This window comes from Sander lucioperca, chromosome 22 (assembly GCF_008315115.2).
Source record: "Sander lucioperca isolate FBNREF2018 chromosome 22, SLUC_FBN_1.2, whole genome shotgun sequence".
Lineage (NCBI taxonomy): Eukaryota > Metazoa > Chordata > Actinopteri > Perciformes > Percidae > Sander > Sander lucioperca.
In genome coordinates this window covers 19,064,814-19,091,837 of record NC_050194.1, presented here as the reverse complement: position 1 = coordinate 19,091,837, position 27,024 = coordinate 19,064,814, and the positions used below count along the sequence as shown (strand labels likewise).

General features: G+C 41.8%; 3 protein-coding genes across 3 annotated transcripts in view; 2 read left to right on the top strand and 1 right to left on the bottom strand.

The window, feature by feature from the left end:
* The window catches only part of LOC116061389 (proteasome activator complex subunit 4B-like), a 36,109-nt gene extending 28,164 nt beyond the window's left edge, over window positions 1-7,945 (bottom strand). The window contains exons 1-6 of the mRNA XM_031315569.2: window positions 7,591-7,945; window positions 6,845-6,985; window positions 3,407-3,523; window positions 1,944-1,988; window positions 1,208-1,357; window positions 423-486 (exon numbers count right to left, since the gene is read on the bottom strand). Coding sequence (XP_031171429.1) covers window positions 423-486; window positions 1,208-1,357; window positions 1,944-1,988; window positions 3,407-3,523; window positions 6,845-6,985; window positions 7,591-7,784 — 711 coding nt within the window. The 5' untranslated portion in view covers window positions 7,785-7,945. The remainder of the gene's footprint in view (window positions 1-422; window positions 487-1,207; window positions 1,358-1,943; window positions 1,989-3,406; window positions 3,524-6,844; window positions 6,986-7,590) is intronic.
* A 5,259-nt stretch (window positions 7,946-13,204) lies between these two features.
* LOC116061093 (thrombospondin-2-like) lies at window positions 13,205-21,761 on the top strand. Its single transcript, XM_031314989.2, has 16 exons — window positions 13,205-13,391; window positions 13,698-13,874; window positions 13,945-14,118; window positions 14,432-14,562; window positions 14,902-15,036; window positions 15,122-15,340; window positions 15,428-15,535; window positions 15,672-15,831; window positions 16,999-17,117; window positions 17,429-17,663; window positions 18,149-18,376; window positions 18,450-18,580; window positions 18,908-19,048; window positions 19,288-19,385; window positions 20,827-20,966; window positions 21,690-21,761. Exons 1-16 carry the CDS (start codon window positions 13,205-13,207, stop codon window positions 21,695-21,697), a joined length of 2,391 nt encoding a protein of 796 aa, XP_031170849.1. The 3' UTR covers window positions 21,698-21,761.
* A 1,214-nt stretch (window positions 21,762-22,975) lies between these two features.
* Window positions 22,976-26,995, top strand: LOC116061095 (potassium channel subfamily K member 1-like). The gene is made up of 3 exons (XM_031314994.2): window positions 22,976-23,488; window positions 24,501-24,905; window positions 25,520-26,995. Exons 1-3 carry the CDS (start codon window positions 23,137-23,139, stop codon window positions 25,822-25,824), a joined length of 1,062 nt encoding a protein of 353 aa, XP_031170854.1. The 5' UTR covers window positions 22,976-23,136; the 3' UTR covers window positions 25,825-26,995.
* The last annotated feature ends 29 nt before the right edge of the window (window positions 26,996-27,024 follow it).

Here is a 27,024-nt window from a genome sequence, read left to right as displayed (position 1 = left end):
CCAGAAGTGAAGGCCGTCATTCCAAGAATTAAATATAGCTACTTTGAAAAAAAAGAGATGTTCAAGATGGGAAGTATGTACAGCCAGGCCACTTGGAAAATCTTATCTGCATGCCTAGTGGAAACCGCCAATACTTCAACAGCATTTCAACATTTCAATCATCGCCGTAAGGAAATGTGTCATTCCAAATTACTCTATCCATATTTAGGAAATTGGAAAGCTACGTGATTCATTGCTCAATCATTTAAAAATGTTTTTTAAAATCCACCACTTTGTGTTTTGAGAGGTGGGATTTTCATCATTTCAACTTCATTTAACTTTGCTGTGGTATACAGACTAACTTCAACTAGGTGTCAATAATTTCAAAATTGCTCAGAAAATACAATAAATATTATGCATTTCTGTGTGTGTGCATGTCTCACCCCTTCCCAGCTTGGCTGATTTTGCACTGACATCCAAAGATTCATTAATTCATTAAACCACAACCTGAAAACGGACATAAAAAACACCATTTTATTAACACACACGGACACACACACCTGAAGCTAAATTCCCGTCATCTATCTCCAATTCACCAAAATATGAACTCACACCGTCCCTTGTCGATTCTGGACTAGAAATGGAAAAATAGACCATTAAAGATGATGTATTGTGGAAACTGTGCGGAAACTGTTTATGAATCCAAGAATAAATCCAGACAAATAGCTTGCGAAAGAGCAAATACACTGAAGAATGTGGTGAACGCTGTGAAGAGGTATTGAAGCTGGAACACCACCATGAAGGGTGTGGAGAGAGAGGGGCAAAGTTTGTCCAAGGCAGCAAAATATTAGCAAAAACAAGCATAGTGGAACGCACTACTAACGCAAAAAGAACATTATTTATTGAAACTCCCAGGTGAAAAGGTGTAAACGCTTACAATGCCTTAAAATGTGGTTATACGTGACATGCATAGTCACAAGACCCAACCAAAATACTTAAAAAGAATTAAGATGTAACAACAAGTTAAGTTTCCATCTCAGGACCAAAAATGGCACACAAAAAATGCAACATATACTACGTTTTTTTCTGCTGGCAGAGATTGTTCTATAAATAAACAAAGTGTGCTTTTGAAACTTTATGAACCCTTTGTGTTAGTTCTGGCCAAGACAAACTGCACTTGGCGTATAATCCTGTTTCTAAACAGAGCCATTAAAGTTGGCCCACTTACTGGAAGCTCTGGCTGTGTTCCTCCGGGGGCATGATAGTGGGCAGGAACAGCTCCATGTTGCTGATGGCTTTCTGCATGATATTGTCAAACACACACAACAGGGGGCGCCACTCATCCAGCATCTCCTTGGTTGATGACACGGGGAAATACCTGGAGAATTCACACACACACACACACACACACACACACACACACACACACACACACACACACACACACACACACACACACACACACACACACACACACACACACAGGTTTGTGGCACTATCTTTGTGGGGACCCATCATTGACATAATGCATTCCCCAGCCCCTTACCCTAACCTTAACCATCACAACTAAATGCCTAACCTTAACCCTTACCCTCACCCTAACCATAACCTAATTCTATCCCTAATCCTACAACCAAGTCTTAACCCTCAAACAGCCCTTTAAACTTGTGGGGTCCAGCATTTTGGCCCCACAAAGCTGTCGGGCCCCCACAAGTATACTGGACTCCCGGTTTTTGGACCCCACAAATATAGTTAAACAAGCCCCCCCCCCACACACACACACACACACACACACACACACACAGGACAGCAAGGACAGACATGAGCACAAATAGATGCAGACAAGCAAAGACAGACTGGAGATACAAATACACACATTGATCTACAGCACACAGCTCAACTGGCGATCAAAGCAACGCATTATCCAGTGCACATATTACATGATCACAGAGAATGAGACTTACAGTCTGCAGCTTTTGATCAAAGCCTTCAAAATGTGGTCCACTGAGCTGCAAACAAGCAGAGAGAGGAGGTGTGTGAGTGTGTGTTTTATGAAGGAATTCTGCTTTTACTATCTTATGAGATCCCCATGTCCTCACAAAGAATTAAAAAAAACAAAACTTCAACATTCAGGCTACAACTAACAGTTATTTGTTATCATTAATCAATCTGTTGGTTATTTATTCAACTAATCTTTCAGTCAATAAAATATATGAAAATTGTGTCTATAAAAGGCAAAGGTAACATCTAAATTTGCTTGTTTTGTCTGACCAACAGTCCAAAACACAACAAGTTTAGAGCAATTTATATTCTTCGCTTGATAATTGACTATTCTTAACCATTATTTATTTAATGGAGCTGGCCACTGAGCTGCTCCACTGGAACAGTTGGGGGTTAAGAGACTTGGTTGAAAGCCCACAACAAATCAAGATTATCAGAGTTTATTTTCTGTCAATCTACTAATCCATTAAATGACTAATCATTTGAGTACTATTTGACATATTCACTCTCTAAATTCTTTAGAAAAGTGTCATGAGAACTGTCAAGCTGTGTGTTTGTTTTGCCTGGCCTGGCTCTCTGTCCCTTTCTCCAGCCCCTGCTCACTTCCCCCAGGCCTCCATCTCCCCAGACCTGCTATCACTACCTGTCCACCAGATGCCCTCAGTCCTTTACCTTACTCTCATTCACATGTTCACCCGTTTCCAATTTCCCTCATTAGTCCTCAAGAGGACATATACCGGGCCCGTTTTCCCAGTCAGCGAGTTTGTCAACATGCTACAGTATGTGCGGTCCTGCCTCTGGAATCTCCAACCTGGAATCCTTATCTGAACCCTGCAACCTGTCTCTGCCTGGCTGATCCTTTCTGGCTAGCTGTGGATTATCAGTTGCATCTGTTTGGATTTACTACCCATGCCCTTGAGCTTAAGAATCTTCACTTGTGTCAATAAATCATTGAATTTTCCATGACTGTCTGTGTTTGGGTCCTTCCCTTGCTGCCTCACACTCACCCCTGTGACAGGGAAGAGATTAACTTTTGGGTTTGGACAAGAATTGCAATAGAGGTATACTAATGTGAATAAAAGACCTAGTTGCTTTCTTGCCAAGAGTTAAATGTGAATATTGATACCGCTGTCTTTAAGATAAATATTAAATATGAGGCTACGACCAGCTGTATAAAGTGGATTTTTGTTTTTTAACTCTTTGGACAGAGCCAGGCTAAATGTCAGTCTTTATGCTAAGCTAAGTTAGCTACCTGCTGGGGGCAGCTTGAGCTTTACCATACATACGTGAGTGGCATTCCAAAAAATCTTACGATAAGGTTTATATTGGCAGTAACCATATGAAACAGGTAAATTGATAGGAAGTACAGTAACAACAGTGTTTTCAACTTCTCACAACAGGTCAATGTAAAGGTACAACGTCATACTTGGGGAACCAGATGAGTCCAAGGTGCTCATTTTTGGAGTAGACGACCCTGTCATACAGATCATAAAGGGGTCGCCACGGCAACTGTAGGTCATCCCTTGACAGCAGTTCCTTCTTCCTGTTTGAGAAAAAGAAGCCAATTAGTTACTGCCTGGTCTGTTTATGACAATTGTGCAAGGCTTCAGTCAGATTATTTGATATTTACACCTTTTGAAAGAAAGAAACAGTCGTCAAGACAAAATGATGGTAATACTGTTATATGGAAGTGAGAAACTACAGGGTGTCTGAAAGAGTCTGTAATCGTGGGAGAATTGAGTCACTGCCTCACAGGCTGCACTCAACATGACTGCCAACTTCCAGACATGTCTGCAAACACAGCTCTGTGATTCTTTGTATTCAATTAAGCATAACTAGACTGACAGCTGCAGACATTAATAATTTGCAGGTGTAGACTCGGCTGGTAGAAAATACAATTTAACCCTCCTATAAGGGGCTTCATACAGAGAAATTAAGTGGTTTAAGATCTGAAAGTAGATGCAGCAAAGTCACCTTTTACTGATTCTTGATTTTTCAAACACCCCGTTAAGCTTTTTATTTGCACACTAACTGATGAGTACTTTATTATAAGCTTTAAAGCAGAGCAGTTTTTGTTTAATCCTCCTGAGAAACTTCCATGTTGCTTTCTATGTACTCTATTACTTAGTTCTTTGTAAAAATCATAACACGTATAGGAATAAACCCTACAGAAAGCCTCCTGAGAGTACCTGCACTGAATAATATGCTCAGTTTCCAAAGCCACACATTCTTCTTGTCTCCTCTCTCATTTATCTCAACAGCTATGGAACATACTCGCATTGGGGAGATTTAAAAAGCGAAGGAACAAAGAGACAATCTGTGAAATTGCAGTGAAATGCGAGAGGGGTGAAAAAAAGAAGAATCCAATTGAGACCTGGTACGTGATGTTGAGTATCAAATTCATCTCTCAGCTGCGAGACCTGTCACTTAATATGTGGTTAGTCCAGATCTTTCTCTTTTCATCTAATGGAAAACACTCAGTTGAATGACATCTACATTAAGCTGTTTTGTGATGGATGTGAAAACCGTGGAAACAAGTGGAGACATATGGGAATGAATGTGAGCATCTTGGAGAATATCCTGCAGTCGCTGGAGTAGTGACTGATCTGATTTGAGGGACAAAAGCAGGGAGTTACCATGTAGGTCAGGGCTTAAAGCGTAATACAGTACATGTACTATTAGGGCCAACATACTTTACTGTCATTTTTACTTACTTTGTGTGGGTGTATAACTAAGTACATTTACTAAAGAACTCTTACATTACTGTCCTATTTAGAGGTACTTGTATTTTGCTAAGGTATTTCCATTTTCTGCTACCTTAAACTTTTACTGCACTAAATATATTTTAGTCAGAAATATTGTACTTTTTACTTCACTACAATTATTTGACAGTTAAGGTTACTAATTTCTTTTCAGATTGAGATTGTACATAAAAAAACATATGTATTATATATATATTATAATCTTTTTGGCTTGTTGCTCCTTATTAAAGACATCTAGTTGGGCCTATGTCACATTTCAGATGTTTATGAGTTAATAGTTCTACCAAAAAGAGCAATTTTCCAAAATATCCAAGGTAGTTTCATTTAAATAACAATGCAGTGCAATGCCTTAAGAAATTATATTATTCAATATTTCTCAAAAAAGAAGAAAAGGTTAGAGAAAAGGACATAACAAATACAGAAGAACTTGACTTTTTTTCTTTTTTTCTATACCACATTAAACATCTAATGACCAAACAGATTTATTTTGTGACCTTTTAAGAAGGACTGAACTGTAGGTTGGGAGCTGCTTACACTACATTCTTTTTGCAGAATGACTACTTCTACTTTTGATACAGTACTTTTAAGTATATTTTGCTGATAATACTTTTTTACTTTTACTTTAGCAGGATTTTGATTACCTGTAATTAAGTATTTTTGTTGTACTGCTATTTTTAGCAAAGGGTCTGAGTACTTCTTCTGCCTTTGGTTTGTGTCCAATCCCCACAAACTAGTCTCGCATTGCCAGACCTTCCTCCACAGCGCTGCGGAGGAGGGTCTGTCTATTCCACACAGCATTCCAGGATGCGATATTACGAATCCCACTATGGCCACGCCAAGACCCGCCCTTCAATAGTATTTATTGGCCAGGCGTCCATGCTTACGCAAGGTAACGTAACCCCATTTGTACAGGTCCTATCCCTTGACCAATCAGCTATCCTAACCTTAACCACTCGAGGTTATATGCCTAACCCCAACCAATGGAGCTGCTTCATAGGGCGGGTGTTGGCGTGGCCATAGTGGGATTCGTAATTTCGATTCCGGGATGGGAGAAAAACGTGCTCTGATTTATTGGTATTTCCTTAAACCAATCACAATCGTCATGGGCGACGCAAAGCTCCACCCGGAGCCACTGCAAAATAGCCTCGGGAAGAAACTTGTTTTGGTGGAACATGTGTACGTTCAAAAGTTGTTTTAGTCATGCAACAGAAAACTCAGATTAGACAGATAGTCTAGCTAGCTGTCTCAATTACCCTGCATAGATCTGAGGAGCCAACCATAGTCCTCATATATCTACCGGAGTTTAGAATTCCAACACAAAGAAAGTGGAAGGAAAAAAACCATTTTGTACTTTTTTCTTAGTAAAACATAACACATTCAGAGGATTGTGCAGCCTTCATGGAGGTATCTGTTCACTGAATGCTTACTAAATTACGTTTTTGTTTTTCAAGTCTGCAGGTTGTTAAAAGCTCCAAATGGCAGCAGTCCAAATGGCAGAGTGTTAAGTAAAAAATCCACTTGAACATGTCATGGGATTCGACATCAGTATACCATTTGTAGCACAGTGATGTTTACCACTCTGATCTCATTACACTACAGGATGCCAAGGGGCAAGAGAGGCGGCAGCTTTTGAAGGTCAAACGCTCTCGTTGCTATAAAAAGATGTCCGACTCTCGCTGTCTGTCATACGGACTTTCAGTGTTTTTATCATGTCTTATTAGTCATAGTTATGTTTACTTTGCTGTACTACATAGTATAACCCATCCATCTATCTATCCATCCATCCATCCGGCAGCAGCAGGCTACCAAACATGCTTCTCCCCAGCCACGAACTCCAGCTCCTCCTGGGGGATCCCGAGGCATTCCCAGGCCAGATGGGATATGTAATCCCTCATGATGTGGGTTTGCCCCGAGGTCCGCAGGGAGGCGTCCAGATCAGATGTTTGAACCCCCTCAACTGGCTTCTTTCATTAATGCCAAGGAGTTGCAGTACTCCAAGCTCCATCCAGATGTCTGAGTTCCTCTCCTCGTCCCCCCGAGGGCGAGGAGCTCAGATATCCCTTATGCATTTGTGTATGTCTGTGTGTTTGTGTCACACCCACTTGAGAAGCTGAATGAGCAGCTTGGCGTAGCTCTGCATCATATGAGGCTCCAGGTTCGGCAGCGTGACCAACTCATAGAGCAGTTTGATGAAGAGAATGTGGTCCTCTTTACTGAACCTGCGGCCGTACAGCTTCAGAAACCTGAGGGTGGAGGTTAGGAGCATAAGCAGCTGATCACTTCCTGCTTCCTGCAGCTGACCCATATCCTCAGTGCAGTTAGTTAACAGCTTTAGTGGCACGATATCCCAACATGAAACCTTGACTACCCTCATTGAACCTGAGTTGATGCCAAGTGGACTGAGTGAATTAAAAGTCCAGTCGTTATTTAAAGTTACATGATGACCTGATCCTCTTTAAATACTCCTATGATGCTGATATTTTGGCACTTTATTCCCCTTTTCCTAAAGTGAATAGACTCTTGAAGACCTAATAATGAAAATAATGAACATTTGGGTTTATAATTGCTGTGGCGACATGTAAGGAAATGCTGACACACTGCACAATGTAAATCAAAAATAACTGACATGTAACAGATATTATTGCACATTTATAAAAAGTACTTGTATAGTTTTTGTTTTACCTGTTTCAGAGAAGTATTTACGTGACTCTACTAAAATAGCCTCAAAATGACCTTAGCCTTAGAGTCTAAATAAACTGCTATATAGACCATTATTATGAATCATAAGTGAGTAGCCTAATTCGTTTGCTTGTATCCGGACGACAACCTGGCTACCTGCAACACTTACGAGAAGAGTTTATTGGACCAGAAAGCGACCCCGGGCCACAGCTCTCGGAGTAGGACAGCTCTAGACAAGTTCGCTTTGATTTCCGCCAACAGCTCCGTGGCCTCCCGGTCCAACCGGTCGGAGTACGGCAGCAGGCCGTTATACACGATCTCCTTCTGAGGGATAAACCCTGCCATATCCCCATCCACAGTCATATCCCACTGGCAGTCAGGTCACCTTTCTGTTGTATGCGTAAACAGGTAAAGAAAACCTGTTCTTCTATCTAATGAATGTTGTGCCTTAGGAGAAGCGTGTCGTTAGAGGACATAATCCGCTGTGTCTATCAAGCAGGCGGTAGGCAGGCGATCACAGAGACAAGTGTGTCACGCTAATTGAGCTGTGTAAAGCCCTGAGGGCGCGGGGGGCCGGTTCCACACTGACCTGCATAGTTATGCTGCGTCACCTCACAGGTATCCACCTGCTGCCCACGCACAGGGGAGGGAGGGTCGCATTGCCCGTGCACGACAGGAGGTCGAACAAAATGACTAGCCCACAGGTTGTGTGGCAAGGCTTTGATTTCAGCACCACTGAAGGTAATAAGAGAAGACTTTGATATGCGAAGGCTTTTATGTGTGGGCTCTGGGAAGTGGGCTTGGAGGAAATCTGGAAAGCATGATTCTGGACTACAAATCCCAGAGGCACTAAATGATTGTGTGTGCTGCAAGCTAATCTGCAGAATAATAGAATGATCTGATAACTGGATTCATGCCCTCTCCTGTTCTACTGACCCACAATGACACTTTGTGTCTCTCTGGAAAAGAAAATAGTTTACTTTTTGCTTCATCGTGCAGCTATAATCAAGCAAATATGCCTGTGTGATTTGGTTGCATGCCACAGAAGCATTTAGTTATAAATGTGAAGATAAATAAATTCCTGACAAGTCCCGTTCACAATTTAATGCCAACCCTTTTGGCCTTTGGCACCTTTGTCCCCGAGCTTCTCCATTCTAGGCCTCCATTCTTGAGTTAGCCTACTGTGCAGCCTTCCATGTAAATCCTTTTACTTTAAGCCCCTTTAATTCTCTGACCACCACATGCTTAAGAGTGGTGCTGCAATTCAGGATATTGTCTGGCCTGCTTATAGCAGTAAGGTTGCTGCTCACAGTGGAGAGCTTAATGAAAAGCCCTATGGTCTGGTTACTTTCAGAGAAATGAGAAATGGGGCAATTGCTGGAACTCCACCTCAGCCTTTCTGAAGCTGCCTGAATGCATAAAGCGTTTGCAACCCATCCTCAATCTCACCAGCGGTCTTCTCGTGGCTTCTGCAGGTCTGTCTACAGCCCTTGATAGCCCTGCAACCTTCAGTCACTTTCATCTTTCTGAGGCAGTGAGCGAGGTGCCCTCTTTGAAACTGGTTTCTCTCTATTAACACAGTTGAAGACTGACAGAGTCACAAACTTTGAGAGAGATCCCAGAACAGAATGTGCCTTCCACATGGCATATCAATCCAAGAATTTCACGCTGGACTTAGTCAAGCAATCTCACCCAAGTCTTTAACTTTTTATATCCCTCAGATCGTAATACCTTTGGGCTTTTTCTGCTTCTCAGAGCAGTGACAGCACCTGCTTTCACTGTTTCCAGCATTGAACCACTTCCAGGAGGAAACACGGTGTCTGTTCCTATTTGTTTTTTTGTCGTGATGGTTCTAGGTATTTGGATATAGAGTTGGTGTTTGAATGGGCACAGGCACTTGCATGTGTGCGCATGCATGTGTGCACACGTCTGTGAGATTCATTATTCCACAAGTGGAGTCTACAGATGGAAAATATGATTCAGGATGATGATGCCTCTTTGACTCAGCAGGGAGAAGACCAACGAGAGAGAGTGAGAGAGAGAAGTGGGGGGGAGGAAAGCAATGGAGGAAAAAGAGAAAGAGATGATGGTCCCAGTGTGAGGACTGTAGATGTTTTTGAATGCCATCAGCTTGCTCATCTTTACCTCACAATCTTTTGCAGTCATCAAGAAATATACACACACACACACACACACACACACACACACACACACACCAAGCTTCTCATTTTCACCAAGAATTATGGTGAAGCCAGTTTTCTCGCTCCTAAAATATTGGAAAAACTCGGGCAGCCAATAAGTGTGTGTGTGTGTGTGTGTGTGTGTGTGTGTGTGTGTGTGTGTGTGTGTGTGTTTTTGTGTGTGTCTCAGTTTGGCGAGTGAAGAGTGTAAATGATGTGCCTGGGAAACCTGCATCGGGACGTCAACACACACACACACACACACACACACACACACACACACACACACACACACACGCAAGTTCCTTCCATCCAGCTGGGTTTCTCGCTGGGAGATATGCAGCTTCATCGCCAGACAGACGGGTAATATATGGCTCCCGCTCCTGCCTCACACACAGACACACACACAGACACATACACAGACACACACACGCACACAAACTCTCAAACAAATACCTAACCACATTAGAACTTTCTACAGAACTAAACAGAGCTGTCTGCATGTTGTTCACTCAGATTTCACGCTCAGCAACCTCTTCCCTATTTCTTTTGGGCAACACATTACTGACGAAGCTGTGCTGATAAGCCTCGGTCCGTTAGGAAGAAAGGAAACAAGGAGACAAGGAAGTAAGGAATAAGACGAGGAGACAGACATTCCATTACGGTCCCTGTGGAGCTGCAGCAGGGATGAGCCTACCAGCCGTGATTTCTAATCGTGGAGAAAGGCTGAACAGCAAGGAGTACGCAGGTATGCAAGGTTAATTCCCTCTTTATCTTCCTCTTCTTCTTCTTATATCTCCTCGGCAGCAGTCCTGCTTGTATTGTAGCAGTATAGGTGCTATATTTCACAGTGACTGCATATGTAATTTATGTGTGAACAGGAATGAGCCCGCTGGGAGGTTTCCCCTGGCTTTGGATATTCCTCTATGCAGCAGCTGTGTGTGCAGGTACCACACGTGTATTTGCTCACTGACACACATAGTATTACCTGGATTCAAATACATGCACAACTACAGTTTCTTCACTTCTTTTTCTCCATTACCTCAAGTATAAAATGTAGCACAGAACACACACATACACTTGTGCCTCCTGTACAGGTGTGGGTGGGGCAAAGGTCGACAATGTGTCATCAGAAGTCTGTCGCTATCCATGTGAGGATCTGGTGGGCTTGCTCACTGAGATCCAAGGCCTGCGTATTGTGACCAGCAACCTGCTTGAAGACCTGGAGAGAGTAGTAAGACACACAGATACTTATTGTACATGCACATGTATCATCTGCATAGTGGCATTTGTTTGTTGTGCTTAACTCTCTGATGCTACGGTTATTTTGATTTGGCATGTGCAAGAAATTGGATTTTAGATGAAAAATATATATTTTTTAGAAACTATTACTACTAAAATTATTTTTCTTTTCTTTAAAAAGCATTTTAAACACATGAAATTGTCCATCAGTAAACCATTGTAAAATTATGTTTTACTCATTTTGTAGTGATTAGAATAATCAAATGGAGACATTTACCAAAAACACTGGCTAAATCTACCAGTGTATACAATGTTCTTTAAATTGTATTTGATGGGGCTGAGTTTTATGGGAAATTTGTGTGACAAAATCAACCGAGAGTAGATCTTCTTCCAGTGCAAATGGAACAAGCGGCAACATACTTTTTACTGGCAGGAAGCACTGTGGTTTGTGGTAAATGTCTTGGTAATTTTGTGGGGGGGAAAAAACATGCAAAAAGAATACCATCAGTGTTAAAATGTTGACTACTAATCAACTCAACCACCATTCTAGCCTAATTCAATATTATATATATATATATATAAATGTAGTTCTGATAATCATTTTAATGTTTTGAAAATGCTACATGTATGTATTTGTATTCTCAGTCAAAAGAAAATGAAGAGATGCGAATATCTTTGACTGAGCTGAGCAACAGCAGCAGCAGCAGCAGCAGCAACAGAAACGGCAGCAGCAACCGCAGGGGTAGCAGCAACAGCAACAACAGAAACAGCAGCCACAGCAGCAGCAATGGCAGCAGCAGTAGCAATGGCCCCAGCAGCAGCAGCAATAGCAATGGCAGCGGCAGCGGCAGCGGCAACGGCAGCGGCAACGGCAACGGTAGCAGCAATGGCCGCAGCAGCAGTAGCAATGGCCGCAGCAGCAGTAGCAATGGCAGCAGCGGCAGCGGCAGCGGCAGCAGCAACCGCAGGGGTAGCAGCAACAGCAACAACAGAAACAGCAGCCACAGCAGCAGCAATGGCAGCAGCAGTAGCAATGGCCCCAGCAGCAGCAGCAATGGCAGCAGCGGCAGCGGCAACGGCAGCGGCAACGGCAACGACAACGGCAACCTCAACGGTAGCAGCAATGGCCGCAGCAGCAGTAGCAATGGCCGCAGCAGCAGTAGCAATGGCAGCAGCGGCAGCGGCAGCGGTAGCGGCAGCGGTAGCCTTAACGGTAGCAACAATGGCAACAGCAGCAGCAATGGCAGCAGCGGCAGCCGCAGCAGCAGCCACAACGGCAGCCTCAGCGGTAGCAGCAATGGCAACAGCAGCAGCCGTGGCAGCGGTGATGTCAATGATCTTGACAGAGACGGAGAGGTCTGGTGTATGCAGGATGGACGAGTGTTCGAGCAGGGGGAGGATTGGGAGGTTGACAGCTGCACGTCCTGTGGTTGCCAGGTTAGTGTTGAACAAGTATAATGTAATCCAAAATATTAGCAGTGAGGTGTTTCCTGGGAGAGTACCATGCAAGTGCCATTGATAGACAGCACACTGAAGTTAGATTAGGGTAAGGTAAATCTTTTTACACTGCAATCACTTCAGTAATTCTTTTATGTATGTAGCCAAGAGCAATTTTTAAGTCCAATTAGTCTCAAGTCCTCATTAAGTCTGACTCAAGTCCAAGTCTCTGTTTGTTATTTTGTTTCATTTACTTAAATGTATAATGTCTCTGGACTTTGAGTTTTAACTTTGACATGTAAAAACCTGGAACCAAAATTCTAATGTAGATGTGGAAGATTGATACCACTTTCAGATAGGAGAGTGGCATCGCTCTTCTCATCTAACTCTCAGCAAGACAGCAAATACGCATATTTTCCAAAATTCCTTTGAAATGTACTAACCAGTTGGGGAGTTACTTACTGTGAGTTTCACTTGTAACCAATGTGGTTTCATTTATTTCCAAACTGCCTTTGTTAGTCTCCTATATTTCATGCGTGCGTCATCCTCCTCTCTGAGTCTGTTTCTCTTTATTCAGTATCATTAGTTTTGTCAAGGATGGATTGGGGTAGTAGCCAAACTTATTATGAGTCATGGCAGCATGCCATTCCTCTGCATTTAGCAAAACACCCAGCACAAACTAACATGGTTTGACTAACAATATTGTTGAAAATGCTGTGTGCTTATCTTCCTCACCTTGTGTAGGATGGAAAGGTGGTGTGTCAGCAGGTGTCTTGTCCTCCCGTGTCCTGCATCCATCCTTCCTTTATCGATGGAACATGCTGTCCTGTCTGTCTCAGTGAGTTTGGTTTGTGTGCAACTATGATTTAGGGTTGAGAATGTGTGTTGTGATCACATCATTTGATAAAGGTATACCAACAGTGTATGTGTGTGTATGTATATAAAGATAATGAAGATGGCTGGTCCCCGTGGTCTGAGTGGACGCACTGTTCGGTCTCCTGTGGACGTGGAGGGCAGCAAAGGGGTCGCTCCTGCAATGGCATCATGCCGTCCTGTGCCGGCCCGTCAGTCCAAACCCGCAGCTGCATGCTGATGAAGTGTGACCACAAGGGTAGGACATCACACTGCATGTCTGATCCGGCCGTTAATTAATTTTTTGGGATTGATTGGCCGGTCCAAGGGAACAAATTAACCAAAGAGTCATTCCACCAAAGAGCGAAAAGTATGGAACTTCAGATAAATGGATTTTAGAGATTGTAATCATAATTGGAAACATGTTTTAGTAGTTCTGTAAATGTGTACACAGCGTGGAGCTGTGGTGGTGGTCTGTGTTGAATTCTACTCAGAGACTGTTCCAGGCTACTGTACCAAAAAAAAATGACTTTATACAATCTTTATGTGCTTGTTTCATGTCTAGCGCATCCTAATGGGAACTGGGGCCTTTGGTCTCCTTGGTCTGGGTGTACAACCACATGTGGAGAAGGCAACATCACACGGGTTCGTCTCTGCAAAAAACCTCCAGCACAGAAGGGAGGCAGAGGGTGCACGGGCAGCGCCAGGGAGACACAATCTTGCAACAATACACTCTGCCCCAGTAAGTATATTAGTGCACATACAGACTGCACTGTAGATGGCTTACAGGTAAATTATGTGTTTGTGTGTAGTTGCTGGAGGCTGGACAAGCTGGACGGAATGGTCTCTGTGCTCAGAGTCGTGTGGTGGAGGTCTTAAGAGTCGCCAGCGGGAGTGTTTGAACCCCGCCCCTCAGCACGGTGGGAAGCCTTGTGCTGGAGACGCTGTGGACTATGAATCATGTAACAAACAACCATGTCCTATAGGTAAACCTGAACCCTGCCCACAAACCTCAAGCTATAGGTTTATCTTAACTGTGTAAGCAGATATTATCCTATAAGTAGGCTACGCCTCACATCCATGTGTAAACCTTATTCCTTTTTTATTTGATGAAACATATTTTTAAACAATAGAGGATTAAAAGACAATTTCCTACAGCCTTTATTCAATTATTGAGGCTGAGACGGATCAGACAAATTACTCAAATATAAATGTCCATTGACTCTTGATCTTGGACTATTTGTTTCGTGACTCTGTGTGAAAGACTCATTGCCTTTATATGCACGTTTGTGTTTTCAGATACATGTTTGTTTTCAAATCCATGTTTTCCTGGAGTGGTGTGCACATCATATAGCGATGGATCATGGGAGTGTGGACGTTGTCCGTTGGGTTTAAATGGCAATGGCACTCACTGTGAAGATGAGAACGAGGTAATACCCACACATCAGTGCTCATGCTCATTTAAACTCCTAACCTCTCTGGCCTAGTTTGACCAAATCTGCCATATGCACTGTGACACTTAAGAAGGGTTGTACACTTGACCAGATCCTGAAAGTTTCTCTCTGGTCCTGCATGATCACCTTTGCACTTCATGCAGGTTGCAGAAGCTATAGGTTTAACCTGCAGCTTGTAATTGAAGGCACCGTCATCTGACATCATGCGTACCTCTAAATAAATAAATGTGTTCCTGTACACATCACCTGTCAAACCTTTATATTTACTGTTTGTGTTTGATATGCGGAACATGGTTAATCCCTCTATCTCTGCAGTGTGAAGTGGAGAATGTGTGTGTCACAGAGTGTGTAAACACAGACCCTGGCTTCTACTGTCTGCCCTGTCCTCCTCGCCATAAAGGCACCCAGCCGTATGGCCTTGGACTGGAGATGGCCCAGAAAACCAGGCAGGCATGTGTTTTCCTCTTTAAATAAACATTTTCTACTTTCCTCACTTTAAACCTCAATCATAACCATAACCAAATTTTGTTGTTAGGTGTGTGATCCATACAATCCTTGCAAAGACAACACACACACCTGCCACAAGTATGCTGAGTGTAAGTACCTGGGCCTGGCGTCTGAGGTTTTGTACAAGTGTGTGTGTGCTGTCGGGTTCGCGGGTGACGGCTTCCTGTGTGGTGAAGACTCTGATCTGGATGGCTGGCCCAACAGCAAATTAACCTGCAAGCAGAATGCAACCTATCGCTGTCAAAAGGTAAAATAATAAAAAGTGTAATCTTGATTGGCTGGCAGTGTTCTAATTGGACGGGATTTCACTAAACAGAGCTGTAATTGGCTGCAGGATAACTGCCCCATGCTACCAAACTCTGGACAGGAAGACCTGGACAAGGACGGACAGGGAGATGCCTGTGATCCTGATGACGACAATGATGACATCATGGATGAGAGGGTGAGACTGTGGCCTCAGACATAGATTAACTTTAAGGATACCATGGCAGAAATCAGGCCAATATTCACATCCCCTGTGTGTGTATGTATGAACTAATGTGTGTGTGTGTGTGTGTGTGTGTGTGTGTTTGGTATAGGACAACTGCCCGCTGGTGTACAACCCTCGGCAGTTTGACTCTGACAGAGACGGGGTCGGGGACCGCTGTGACAACTGTCCGTTTGATAGCAACCCGCTGCAGACTGACACTGATGACGATGGAGAGGGAGACGCCTGCAGCATTGACATTGATGGAGATGGTAGGAGCTACTCACTACACCAGGCCTGGAACTTGCTGTTACTTATCCTAGTTTTTCAGTTTTATTAGAGAACTCCCTATGTATGTTAAGTTCAGAAGTTGGGTTTATTTTCCCAAAAAAGATTCAACAAATAACTGAAGGCAACTGAATTAAAGGTGCTGTAGGTAGGATTGTGAAGATCTAGGACTTAGCCCAAAAATTTTAACATCGACAACTTCTCAGTCCCTCCCCCCTTTCTGCTAAAGCCCAAACAGTCTCCTAAGCCCCTCCCCCCATAAGGGAGAGCTGTGCACGATAGAACGCGTGTGAAGAGGGGGGAAGGGGAGGAAACCTATCTGTAGCTCGTGCGCGGAGAAGGGGGAGGGGAGGACGCTATGAAATGTGTGTGCCTGATCAGTGATTGACACACAGTTAGACACCCCCCCTGGCCCTGATTGGTGGATCTGAACAGGGAGCGGTGGATTTTTGCAAATCGCACTACAGATTTTTTTTTTTAATTACCTGCTTCATGTGGTTCTACTGGAACATAGGGTCAGTTTCAGCAAATATGACAGAAAGTTAGTTTTATAAGTCTTACCTACTTCATCTTTAAGTTATAGTGTCCTTAATAAAAGAGGTCAACAAAACATAACTCTACTGAAAATTAAGGCTAACAAAATGAGATGTTAACTCAACTAGCAGACCTCCCAGAATGAGACATTAATACTGGCTGTTAAAACCAATAAACACACACAGGGGAGGACATACAGGAACAGGAACATAGACAATAACTAAAACTTAACACAAAGAAGGGGGAAACAAACGCGACCCATAGCGTATTTCTTAGTGGCCGAAATTGGTGAAGGATGAACATGACGTTGCTTCGTATTTCAGGGCGAAGTGTCCTGGGGTACGTCAAAGATTTTTCACAGATTTTGTTGGGGTTTAGACTAGGACCCATTAATCTCTGGAAAAAGGAAAATACATTCTGTGGTAATGAGCACTACAGACTGGGAGCAGGATCAATTCAAAGTGGATTCAGTGTTGAGTTACTCTTTACATATGGATCAAATTACATTTACCCAAACATGGTCCGGATTTATATCGGTTGCCGTGTAATAAAAGAGTAGAAGCCACATGATATGCAATTCATCTGCTGTGTGTTTGTGTGTGTGTCTCTTCCTCCAGAGGTTTTGAATGATCGTGACAACTGTCCCTTAGTCTACAACACTGATCAGAGGGACACAGACCTGGATGGTGTTGGAGACCAGTGTGACAACTGTCCCCTTCTACACAACCCACTGCAGGTTCCTGAAAAACACAAATGCTTAAAAGCAGACATGTATATTGATGGTGGCAGCGGCGTTGCCTCACAGAACATCTGGTATGGGTTGCACAATCTAACACAGGGATCAAAGAAAGCTGTTCTAACAATTTATTAGTGGCAATCAATCAGGAGGATGCCAAACTTTTTTTGAATACATGAAAAGGAAATCTTGGAAGTCTGTGCAGGGTTTTAGTGGTGGAGGTAAAACTAAGCATAGATACTTTTTATTTAAAACTATTTAAACATATTGTGTGTGTGTGTGTGTGTGTGTGTGTGTGTGTGTGCGTGCAGCTTGACTCTGACAGTGACCTGGTCGGGGACATGTGCGACAACAACGACGACATCGATGAGGACGGCCACCAAAACTCTCTTGACAACTGTCCCTACATTGCCAATAGCAACCAGGCCGACCATGACAAGGACGGGAAGGGTGACGTCTGTGACCATGATGATGACAACGACGGTATCCCTGACGACCGGGACAACTGCAGACTAGTGCCCAACAGGGACCAGCTGGACTCTGATGGTGGGTGTTGCTATGTTTTTTCAAACTTTTAGGCGGCACATAGTTCTTCTCAAAACAAACAAAAAAAGGTGTCAGCTATAGCGATTTAAACCTAATCTGCTGAAAATCCATCTGTTGAATTGAGACTATCTCTAACATCACAATACAAATGTGAAAGGTTGTGTCAAATGTTGATTAATTTGCTGTCAAGCGTAAAAGATATTTTGGACAATTTACGATAAATAGATTTTGCAGTCATCCAGTAAAATCAGTCAAGTATGTTTCCAGTGATCCAGGTCATGTTGGACATCAACTGTTTATGGCTCTTGGTCCTATGATTAATCATAAATAAAAGATTCTTTAATCTATCCACAATCATACAGGACTTTCTCAATACATGTGCACAATATCTCTTATTATTCTCTCTTTTATGTTTTATTCTTGGCAAAAATGAATCCAGGAAATCACATCATTGCATTTTCCCTCCTTATTCCTCCCTCTTGCAGGTGATGGGAGCGGAGATGCATGCTTTGATGACTTTGACAATGACAGTATTCCAGATGCGCTGGATCCATGTCCGCTGAACCAGGATATCGGGTCTACAGACTTCAGGAAGTTTCAAGTTGTTTTGTTGGACCCTAAAGGCACCACGCAGTCGGACCCTCTCTGGGTGATCCGCAGCCAAGGCACGGAGCTGATGCAGACGGCCAACTCAGACCCTGGCATCGCTTTAGGTGAGATTAACTATAAAAAGTGAATCAGTAAATCCAGAAAGTATACATAAATCATGTAACTTTCTTTAAACAGGATATGACAAGTTCAGCGCGGTGGACTTCAGCGTGACATTTTATGTGAATACCAACCGAGATGACGACTACGCAGGCATTGTTTTCGCCTACCAGTCCAGTCGACGCTTCTATGTTGTCATGTGGAAACAGGTGAGGTTTAAACACAGACTTGATGAGAACTCCTTTCTGGCTTCACTAATGGTAGTAGCAATCTAACCTAAATTGCCATTTAAAACCTGTAATTTGTGGTTTGAATCAAAAGTTATATCCAACTTTATACATCATATACATCTCCTTAACCATAATGTCCTTTATGTATCTTCTATGTTCTAACAAAATGTATATGACAGTTCTCGCTAGCAAAAAAACTGCATAAAATAAAAAGGCCTGACTTTTTGTGAGTGGTGACGGTTCTCAGCCATGTACCAACGTCTACTTAACCTTTACTCACTTTTGTCCTTCTTTCTATGAGAGTAGGTGTCTCAGGCCTACTGGGAGAAAAAGCCATTTAAAGCTTTTGCCACAGCCGGAGTCTCGATCAAACTGGTCAACTCCACCACGGGACCGGGAGAGTATCTACGCAATGCCCTGTGGCACACTGGAAACAACAGACACCAGGCATGAATCAGTGATTTTGTCTCTTTATATTCTGCTTGTCATAAATCAGACTACCTTTCTTATTCGAACAGATAAATAAACAACCTTAGACCACCGGCACAGTAAAGATCAGATATTCCCCAAAGAAAATGTCTCCACCTTGACAAAAGTGAAAAGTCAGAAAAGTCAATATTAATAAAAAACTTTCATTTGTGTGTGTGTGTGTGTGTGTGTGTGTGTGTGTGTGTGTGTGTGTTTAGGTCAAAACATTGTGGCATGACCCCAATAAAATTGGCTGGAAGGCCTACACAGCCTACCGCATACACCTTATCCACAGACCCAAGACTGGGTTCATCAGGTACAAAGACTTCAAGTCATCATATAAAGTGTCATTTTTTATCACTGTATTCAAGCAAGACTCTTGAATGAGAATAACCCCAGAATAAGAAAATAATCATTTGTGAGGAAGTGACTCTTTTCCCTTGTGTTTTCTTATTATTATCTGGAAAACATTGCTCTGGTGATACAGTAGTTATATCTATTTCTGTAGGCAATGATAGTCACAAACAGGATATAAACCTGTAGATGTACTGAGTTTAAGCATTTGCTTGCTTTGCTGCATTGCATGCCTTCTTCGGAGCCTGGATATTTTTACATTGAGCTGTCATAAACCACAGCTGAATTATGATCATGGAAATCACCCAACTTTTTAAAGATCTGTGGACTTCCAAACCCTCTGCATTAGCAGTAACGTTTACATTCAAAACATGTGATATTATTGGCTTGGGCTTTAAATGACCATACCAGTGTTTCAGCCCATTCATCACAAATACATAATTTGTCTGTATTGTTTTAAGATTTGCGAACATCGTCTGTGTTAAGTTTTGTGAAACTAACATCACTGGTTTGCACAAATTCAGTGCAGACTTTTCAAATCAGTCTGCTTTTACGTGTGTGTATGTGAAGCGGTATAACCTCGACAACAGTAAAAACAGACATGATTCTCTCGGATCACCAATTAAAAGCAGGTTTTCCTTTAAGAGTCTCAACTCTTATGGAAGAAAACATGCCAAAAGCACTGGTGTGGACCTTTTTAAATCAGACATTGAGGCTCAGTCAGTACAAGTTAAAAAAATGTAGGTTTTAGTGGAGCAACAATCTGTGGCACATTTTTGAAGAAGAAAATCACCCACAGATATGCTTACACTCGTGAACCTGCCACATCTACTTCTAGTTAGTTGTGCTTCACACTAATGGACTTTCAGAAAAATAGAAATACCAGTGTTACTGTGGTTGGTGCTGTTTGTGCAGATAGAGAGAACAACATCAGTGCTATAGCGAGGTTTTCGAGCTGAACAAACTGAGGGGAAAGAGAACAAAATGGTGATGTGCACAGCCCATTTGTTCAAATGATAAAAATACTAAGGCTGTCTTAGAAAATACAAGCAATGGCTGTGTTGCATTCTGTTTACTGACTGATTGTAAGAGAACTGTACGCTTATTGTATGTGAGACTGAAAAGAGGCTCCTGCCCTTTGATTGTGAAGGACAAACACACATTGGTATTTTAATAGTTGCTACGACGCTCTGTTGAAACTGCTTTAAATATAGCTCTATTTGACGTCATGTCCCCAGTTTTGTTCAGGAATAAATGGTAAAATACAAACATGGAAAAATATAACAAAATGTACTTAGTAAAGGGTTTTTAACTCTCAGGTACCCACAGTTATAGGTGGTCTGCATCTGTAGTAAAACATGATAAATGCTGTGTATGATTAGGTTTGCTTTGTTGTGCTGCAGGGTGGTGGTGTACGAGGGCAGGGAGATTTTATCTGACTCTGGGGCGGTGTATGAACACACCCTGGCTGGAGGCAGACTGGGGCTGTTTGTCTTCTCTCAAGAACATGTCCTCTTCTCAGACCTCAAATATGAGTGCAGAGGTAAGATATCTCCATTAAAACCTGTGTCCTGACTAGTGATCAGTGGTGGAAGAAGTACTCCAATCCATTACTTAAGTAAAAGTACCAATACAACAATGTAAAAGGACTCCATTACAAGTAAAGGTCCTGCATCAATATCCTACTCAAGTAAAAGTTTGTATTAGCAGCAAAATATACTTCTCAAATGTATATGAAATTTTTAGACTTTTCTCTAATATTTGCTTTTTTTATGAAATATTGGATAATTTCACCTCTTTGGGCCTTTGAACAGTTATTTAAATGAAACCATCTGATAAGTTCATAAGGGAAATCTCTTTTCGATAGCACTGATAATAACTCATATCTGAAATGTGAAATAAATAGACACTTTCTTGTAAGAGGTCACAAGACAAAAAGGTTGGGAACCACTGGTTTGATCTTTAACACTGTGTTGTATTTTATAAGCTCGTTGTGTCTGTCTTATGTCAGATATTAATCTCTAACTATACCTAAACGTAATGGAGTAAAAAGTGCAAAATTACTCTTTGAATTGTAGTGAAGTAGAAGTATAAAAGATCATACAATGAAAATACTCAAGGACAGTACTTAAGTAAATGTACTTTCCACCACTGCTACTGATCACTGTGCCTCTGTCCTCCTCAACGTTTAAAAATCTGTTCCTCTCATAAAAGTGTGTGTGTGTGTAATATCTGTGACCTGTGTTCTTCTTTATTTCCTCCTCAGATAACTGAACTATTCTGCTGGGATATTAAGGAATATCTTCAACCTCCCACCAGAGATCCACATCAATTCCTGCTAAAAAAAATTCTTAATACAACTGAGAGAGGGAGAGCATCAGGTCACTAATTAATAGTCTAGGCTGCTTTATCCAGCCAAGACTATCAACTAGTGACTATGATCTATCTATCAGCTTTTTATGCGACGGTATTGATTTCAGGCTGTCTCAATTCGCTGTATATTACTGACTCAGCATCTCTAATGACTGCAATTTCTTGTTGCTTTCATTTGCTTTTTGCTAATGGTTGTAAATAATTATTTATTGCCAGATATGAAAGGGAGAGAATGTAGAATAAATTGATGATAGAGTAAGTAAAGAAACACAATGCAAATGTCTGGTAACTTTTTTTCTTCTTTTTTTTTTCATATTGTTTTTCTTTTCTGATGATGGCTGTAGCTATTATGCATACAATTGTGGAAACGTGGTCTCCAGCGCCCTTTAGTGGTGAAAGTAATAATTACAAATAATGAGTGGGAGAGAAAGGAACAAAACCTGACAAAGTTTAGGCCTACTTGAGGTTGGTAAAGTAATTTATTTAAGTAGTATTAATAGCCTTTAAAAATACTCCATTACATTTAAAAGCCATGCATTCAAACTTAAGTCAGTAAGTAGTATCAACAAATATCATATACCAGCAATATATATCATTATAAAGCACAGAAAGGCCCCTGCCAGTGTTTTGTTTGTAAAATATTAAAGGCTAACTTGTAACCTCCGCTCTTAGATAAATGTAGTGGAGGAAAAACTACAGTAATTCCCTCTGTAATGCAATGAGTGGAAGAACATGGAAATACTCAAGTAACGACCAAGTATCTAAACTTTTAGTGCAGTACTTTAGTAGTTACTGTACTTTCCACCATCAGGTAAAGTATAGCAATGTAATGGATTGTTTCTTAATTAATAACACTGGATTAATGAAAGAAATAGAAAGGAGGCTATATGTCAGGGAAATATGTAGCCAACATCCCTTAAAAAATGTATTCATTCATTTTCTTGTTTTGTTTTAGTGATCTTGTCTCGTCAGCTCTATTTCTTCAGTCTCTTACATCCTTTTTATTTGTCTGTTTTGTGTAACTGTGTTTTTACATTAATAAATCGGTGTCTCCAAAGAGAGCAAATGTTTAGTCTGAAGGAAGAAATCAATTGTAATGACTCAAAACACTGAACCTGTCAAACCGGTTGGAGAGGACGGTGTAGAAAGACGCACGCCCAAACACACCTGGTGCGGTGAATGAGTGACGTCACCACTGAGGTGAAGAACAAGGAAGACGAGTCCATCCACCGGGTATAGAGGACAGAAGTCATAACCAAAATAAAGAGGCTTTCTGTGTAGTTATTGAAGCGTAATTTGTTGATAAACTAAGTGCCGTTAACTATAAGGTGAGTGGAGGAATGGTCCGCAGCTGTACCTCCGGCTGGTGCGCTCGGTTTGTGGAGCGACACCAGTCAGCGCTGAATTTTGCGCTGCTGGTTGTTGGTTACATCCTTTACCTCCTGATCGGCGCCGGGATCTTTTCCGCCATCGAGCTGCGCTACGAGCAGGAGCTCCGTCAGGAGCTGAAAGCGGCCCAGCAGGACTTCCTGAGCAACAACCCCTGTGTGTCCCAAGAGCGCCTGAACGAGCTTCTGGCCCGCGCGCTAGAGGCCACTAAGTATGGAGTGTCCGTGCTGGATAACGACACCGAGCGAAACTGGGACTTTGTGTCCTCCCTGTTCTTCACCAGCACCGTGCTGACCACCACAGGTGAGGCCCGGGGACACTAAGCTGTGGTCATTCTTGTCATTTGGTAGCACTTTTTTTTTTTTTTTCAAAATTCAAGCTTTATAAAGGCTTTTCTTGTTGTAAGGTATATGAAAATACTCTGCTTTGAATAATAATTTGCCTGTATGTTTTTTTTTTTTTTAATTCAATAAGCTTCTTTTAAATCTCTAAAATTACAGCTACTCCCTCTCCAGAATCTACTAACATGCATTCCCCCCCCCCTTTCTCTCCCCCTGTACTTAAAGGAGGTTGTAACTCCCGACTTGATGGTATACAAGACAGTGTGAAACCCATACGTATTTATTAATGGGGTCACCAACATCTACTGTAGAACTGCAATATTAGAAAATAAGGATACTTTCCCCTTTCAACAGATGAATGTGAAAGCAGGCTTTTAGTGTCAAACTCTGCACATATCATTCTGCACAGTGAAGGTCAAACAGCCAAGCAAAACACATTTTTGAGTGAAGGGTGACTTTAATAAACCAAATGTCCTATTTTATATATCAGTTACAGAAAAGCCATACATTACAACAACCTTTGGTTTGCCAGTTTTGTGAAAAATCCCTCTGGCTGGCTGGTTTATCTTTATTTGGTAATATTGCAGTTCTAGATGTTGGTAACCCATTAATAAATATGTTTATGTTTCAGACTGTCTTGTGAATCAGTGTGCTAGTGGAGGCCAAAAACTTGCTAGATTATTTTTCATTATTTATTAATCAAAGTTATACTTATTAGTGGCTCGTAGTAGCTTTTCACAGAATTAGTAAATTATTTATAAATAAAGTTAGATTTAGTCTAGGATCAAACGTCTCTTTCAAAGGAAGATACTTATATTGCTGTTGAAGGAGCCTTCGTCTGTCTTTCCTTCTATCTAATTATTGTTATGTGTGTAGAGCTTCCCAGGGTCTAAGCTGCTCCTGGAGAAGAATCTCACCTCTAATTACACCCTTGTAATTAAGGCTGTGCTGCATGTGTGGTTGTGTTTTTTTAGGTTATGGCCATACTGTTCCTCTCTCAGATGAAGGGAAGGCCTTCTGTATTTTCTATGCCCTCTTTGGCATCCCTGTTACCCTCTTCTTCCTCACTGTTGTGGTGGAGAGAATTATGGTCCTGGTGACTCGACGTCCAGTGTCCTATTTCCACCGTCGATGGGCCATGTCCAAATCGAAGTTAGGCGCCATACATGCTACCTGCCTAGCCATCATCATGGCCCTGATCTTCCTCATCATCCCTGCATGGATCTTGTTCAGCATAGAGAAAGACTGGAACTTTCTGGAGTCTCTGTATTTCTGTTTCATCTCTCTGACGACCATTGGCCTCGGGGATTATATCCCTGGAGAGGCCAGGAATAAAGAGGACAACCCACACCCACAGCTCTACAGGTTTTCTATTACAGGTGAGATGGTGGCTGAATATACTTCCATTGCTGCTAGGTGGAAGCCTTTTATCTCCAAAAAACACTTAATCCATTAACTCATCAAAAAAACAAACAAAGCATTACTTATTTGTGTATCATTGTCCCAATTAGAATAAGTCCATGAGCTATAACCTGTTTAACCAAGCCAAACACACAGTACAGCTAAGGCTAATGGGAATGTCATTAGTTTTGCAGGAATTTGGGCATAAACCAAAGTAATGGACTGATTGAAATGTTGACTGGATTATGGCGCTAGATGAAAAGTCAGGGGATCACCAAAATTTCACGAGATTATGAAATAACAGACTTCCACGCTGGGAACCACTGCTGCAGAGGACCTGCATGTGATCACTTAACTGAGATCTAAACAACAGCAATCAGAATACAGTTTTTTTCATTGCACATTCACAATATGTGCATAACAGGATCGTCATGTTTATACACCGTTTACCATTTCCTTTTCTGTTTGACAAGGTTAAACAAAGCAGTGACTATTAGCGACTACACCCTTTATTTATACTCCAAACCTTGATTTGATCTTATTAGTCACATTGTATTTAATTGTGTGTGTGTGTGTGTGTTTGCTCTCCCAGTCTACTTGGTGCTGGGCTTGGTGTTTGTCCTGGTGGTGCTGGAGACGTGTTGCGAGCTTCCCCAGATGAGACGCCTCAGACAGAGGTTCTACCAAGAAAGGGTTCGGGAGCTGGACTCCGAGACCACCAACATCATCGAGCGGGATCACATGAGCGACCAGCAGAGCAACCCCTCGTATCACGTGACAGATCACCTACCAGTCATCCCTTCTGTGTCAGAACAGGCTGCGTCTTTACAGCAGGATGGGAAGTCAATGCCTTACACCCCAGTATCAGAATCTGCTGTTGACAGCAAACTGAGATAACAGATTGTCTGGAAAACATTGTCTTTGAGGGACTGATCTATACATTTGTGCTCCATTTGTGACTGCTCAGGACATACTGGCTTTGACCTCTAAATGTGTATGTATATAAGGAGCTTGTGTATATAGTATCTACATGTAAGCTGGGTTACTTAATCACTTAAAATGGCTTTCTGCCATTGCCAACACCAACTGACATTTGTGGCGTAATAGCAGGAACCACCCACAGACTATCAGGATGGCATTGTTTTCTTGTTCTCCCCTGTAGCTCCATTCCCTGCAGATAAGAGCGAGATCTGTAACACAGAGGAAGGGCTGGGCCCCCAAACAGAGGGAAGCCCTACATGGTTCAACTTCCTGCCAATGTCTTGATGCCGTAATTCCAAAGTGGAACAGTTTGCTCTAGAGGATTTCACATCCGCTCTTAGCACTTTATATAACCAATGGTGGTATTTGCATAGGAAATTTGCCTTCTTGGAAGTAGTATAGCAGTACCAGGGGAATTAGGCATACTATCAGTTGGCCTACTGCACATTATGTGAAAATGATTCTAAGAACAAGATAATTTATTTGAATAACAAAGTAATAGAAACCTGTCAATTATAACGCAATACAGTTCAACAGCACCACAAACTGCAGTATCCCCATAATGACCATACCATTGAATCAACACCTCTCTAAAAGAGTTTCAACAAAAACTGAACACTGTAACTTTCATGAAGGTAGGATTTAATGCAGCACCATTGTATTAGAGTGCATTAGTTCCAGTTAGATGTACCTAATAAACTGGCAGCTGAATGTACTGTATTTCAATTGGGTAATCATTCTACAATGCATGGCTTCTCACCACTAGAGGGCAGCACTTTCATTTTCTTTACAAAAGAGATTTACTTGAGTTTTTTTGTTACAGGAATGTATCTTCCATGCTGCTCAGGGGAGATCCTTAAAAACACAACTGTGCAATAATGTGTCATTGTTACAACTGAGGGTGAGGGAGCGTGTTTTTATTATCCATTTTATTCACACTCGCGAAACTGCAAAAAAAAGGGGGGTAAAAATCACAAGAATCAAAATATAACCTGGCTTCCAAAGATTATTTTGCTGCCTGTTTTCATTGTCATTTTTCAGGATTATGGGTTTTAATCAATAGAAGAACATTATAATGGTATTTAAATAAATAAATAAAAATCCAAATAGCTTTCT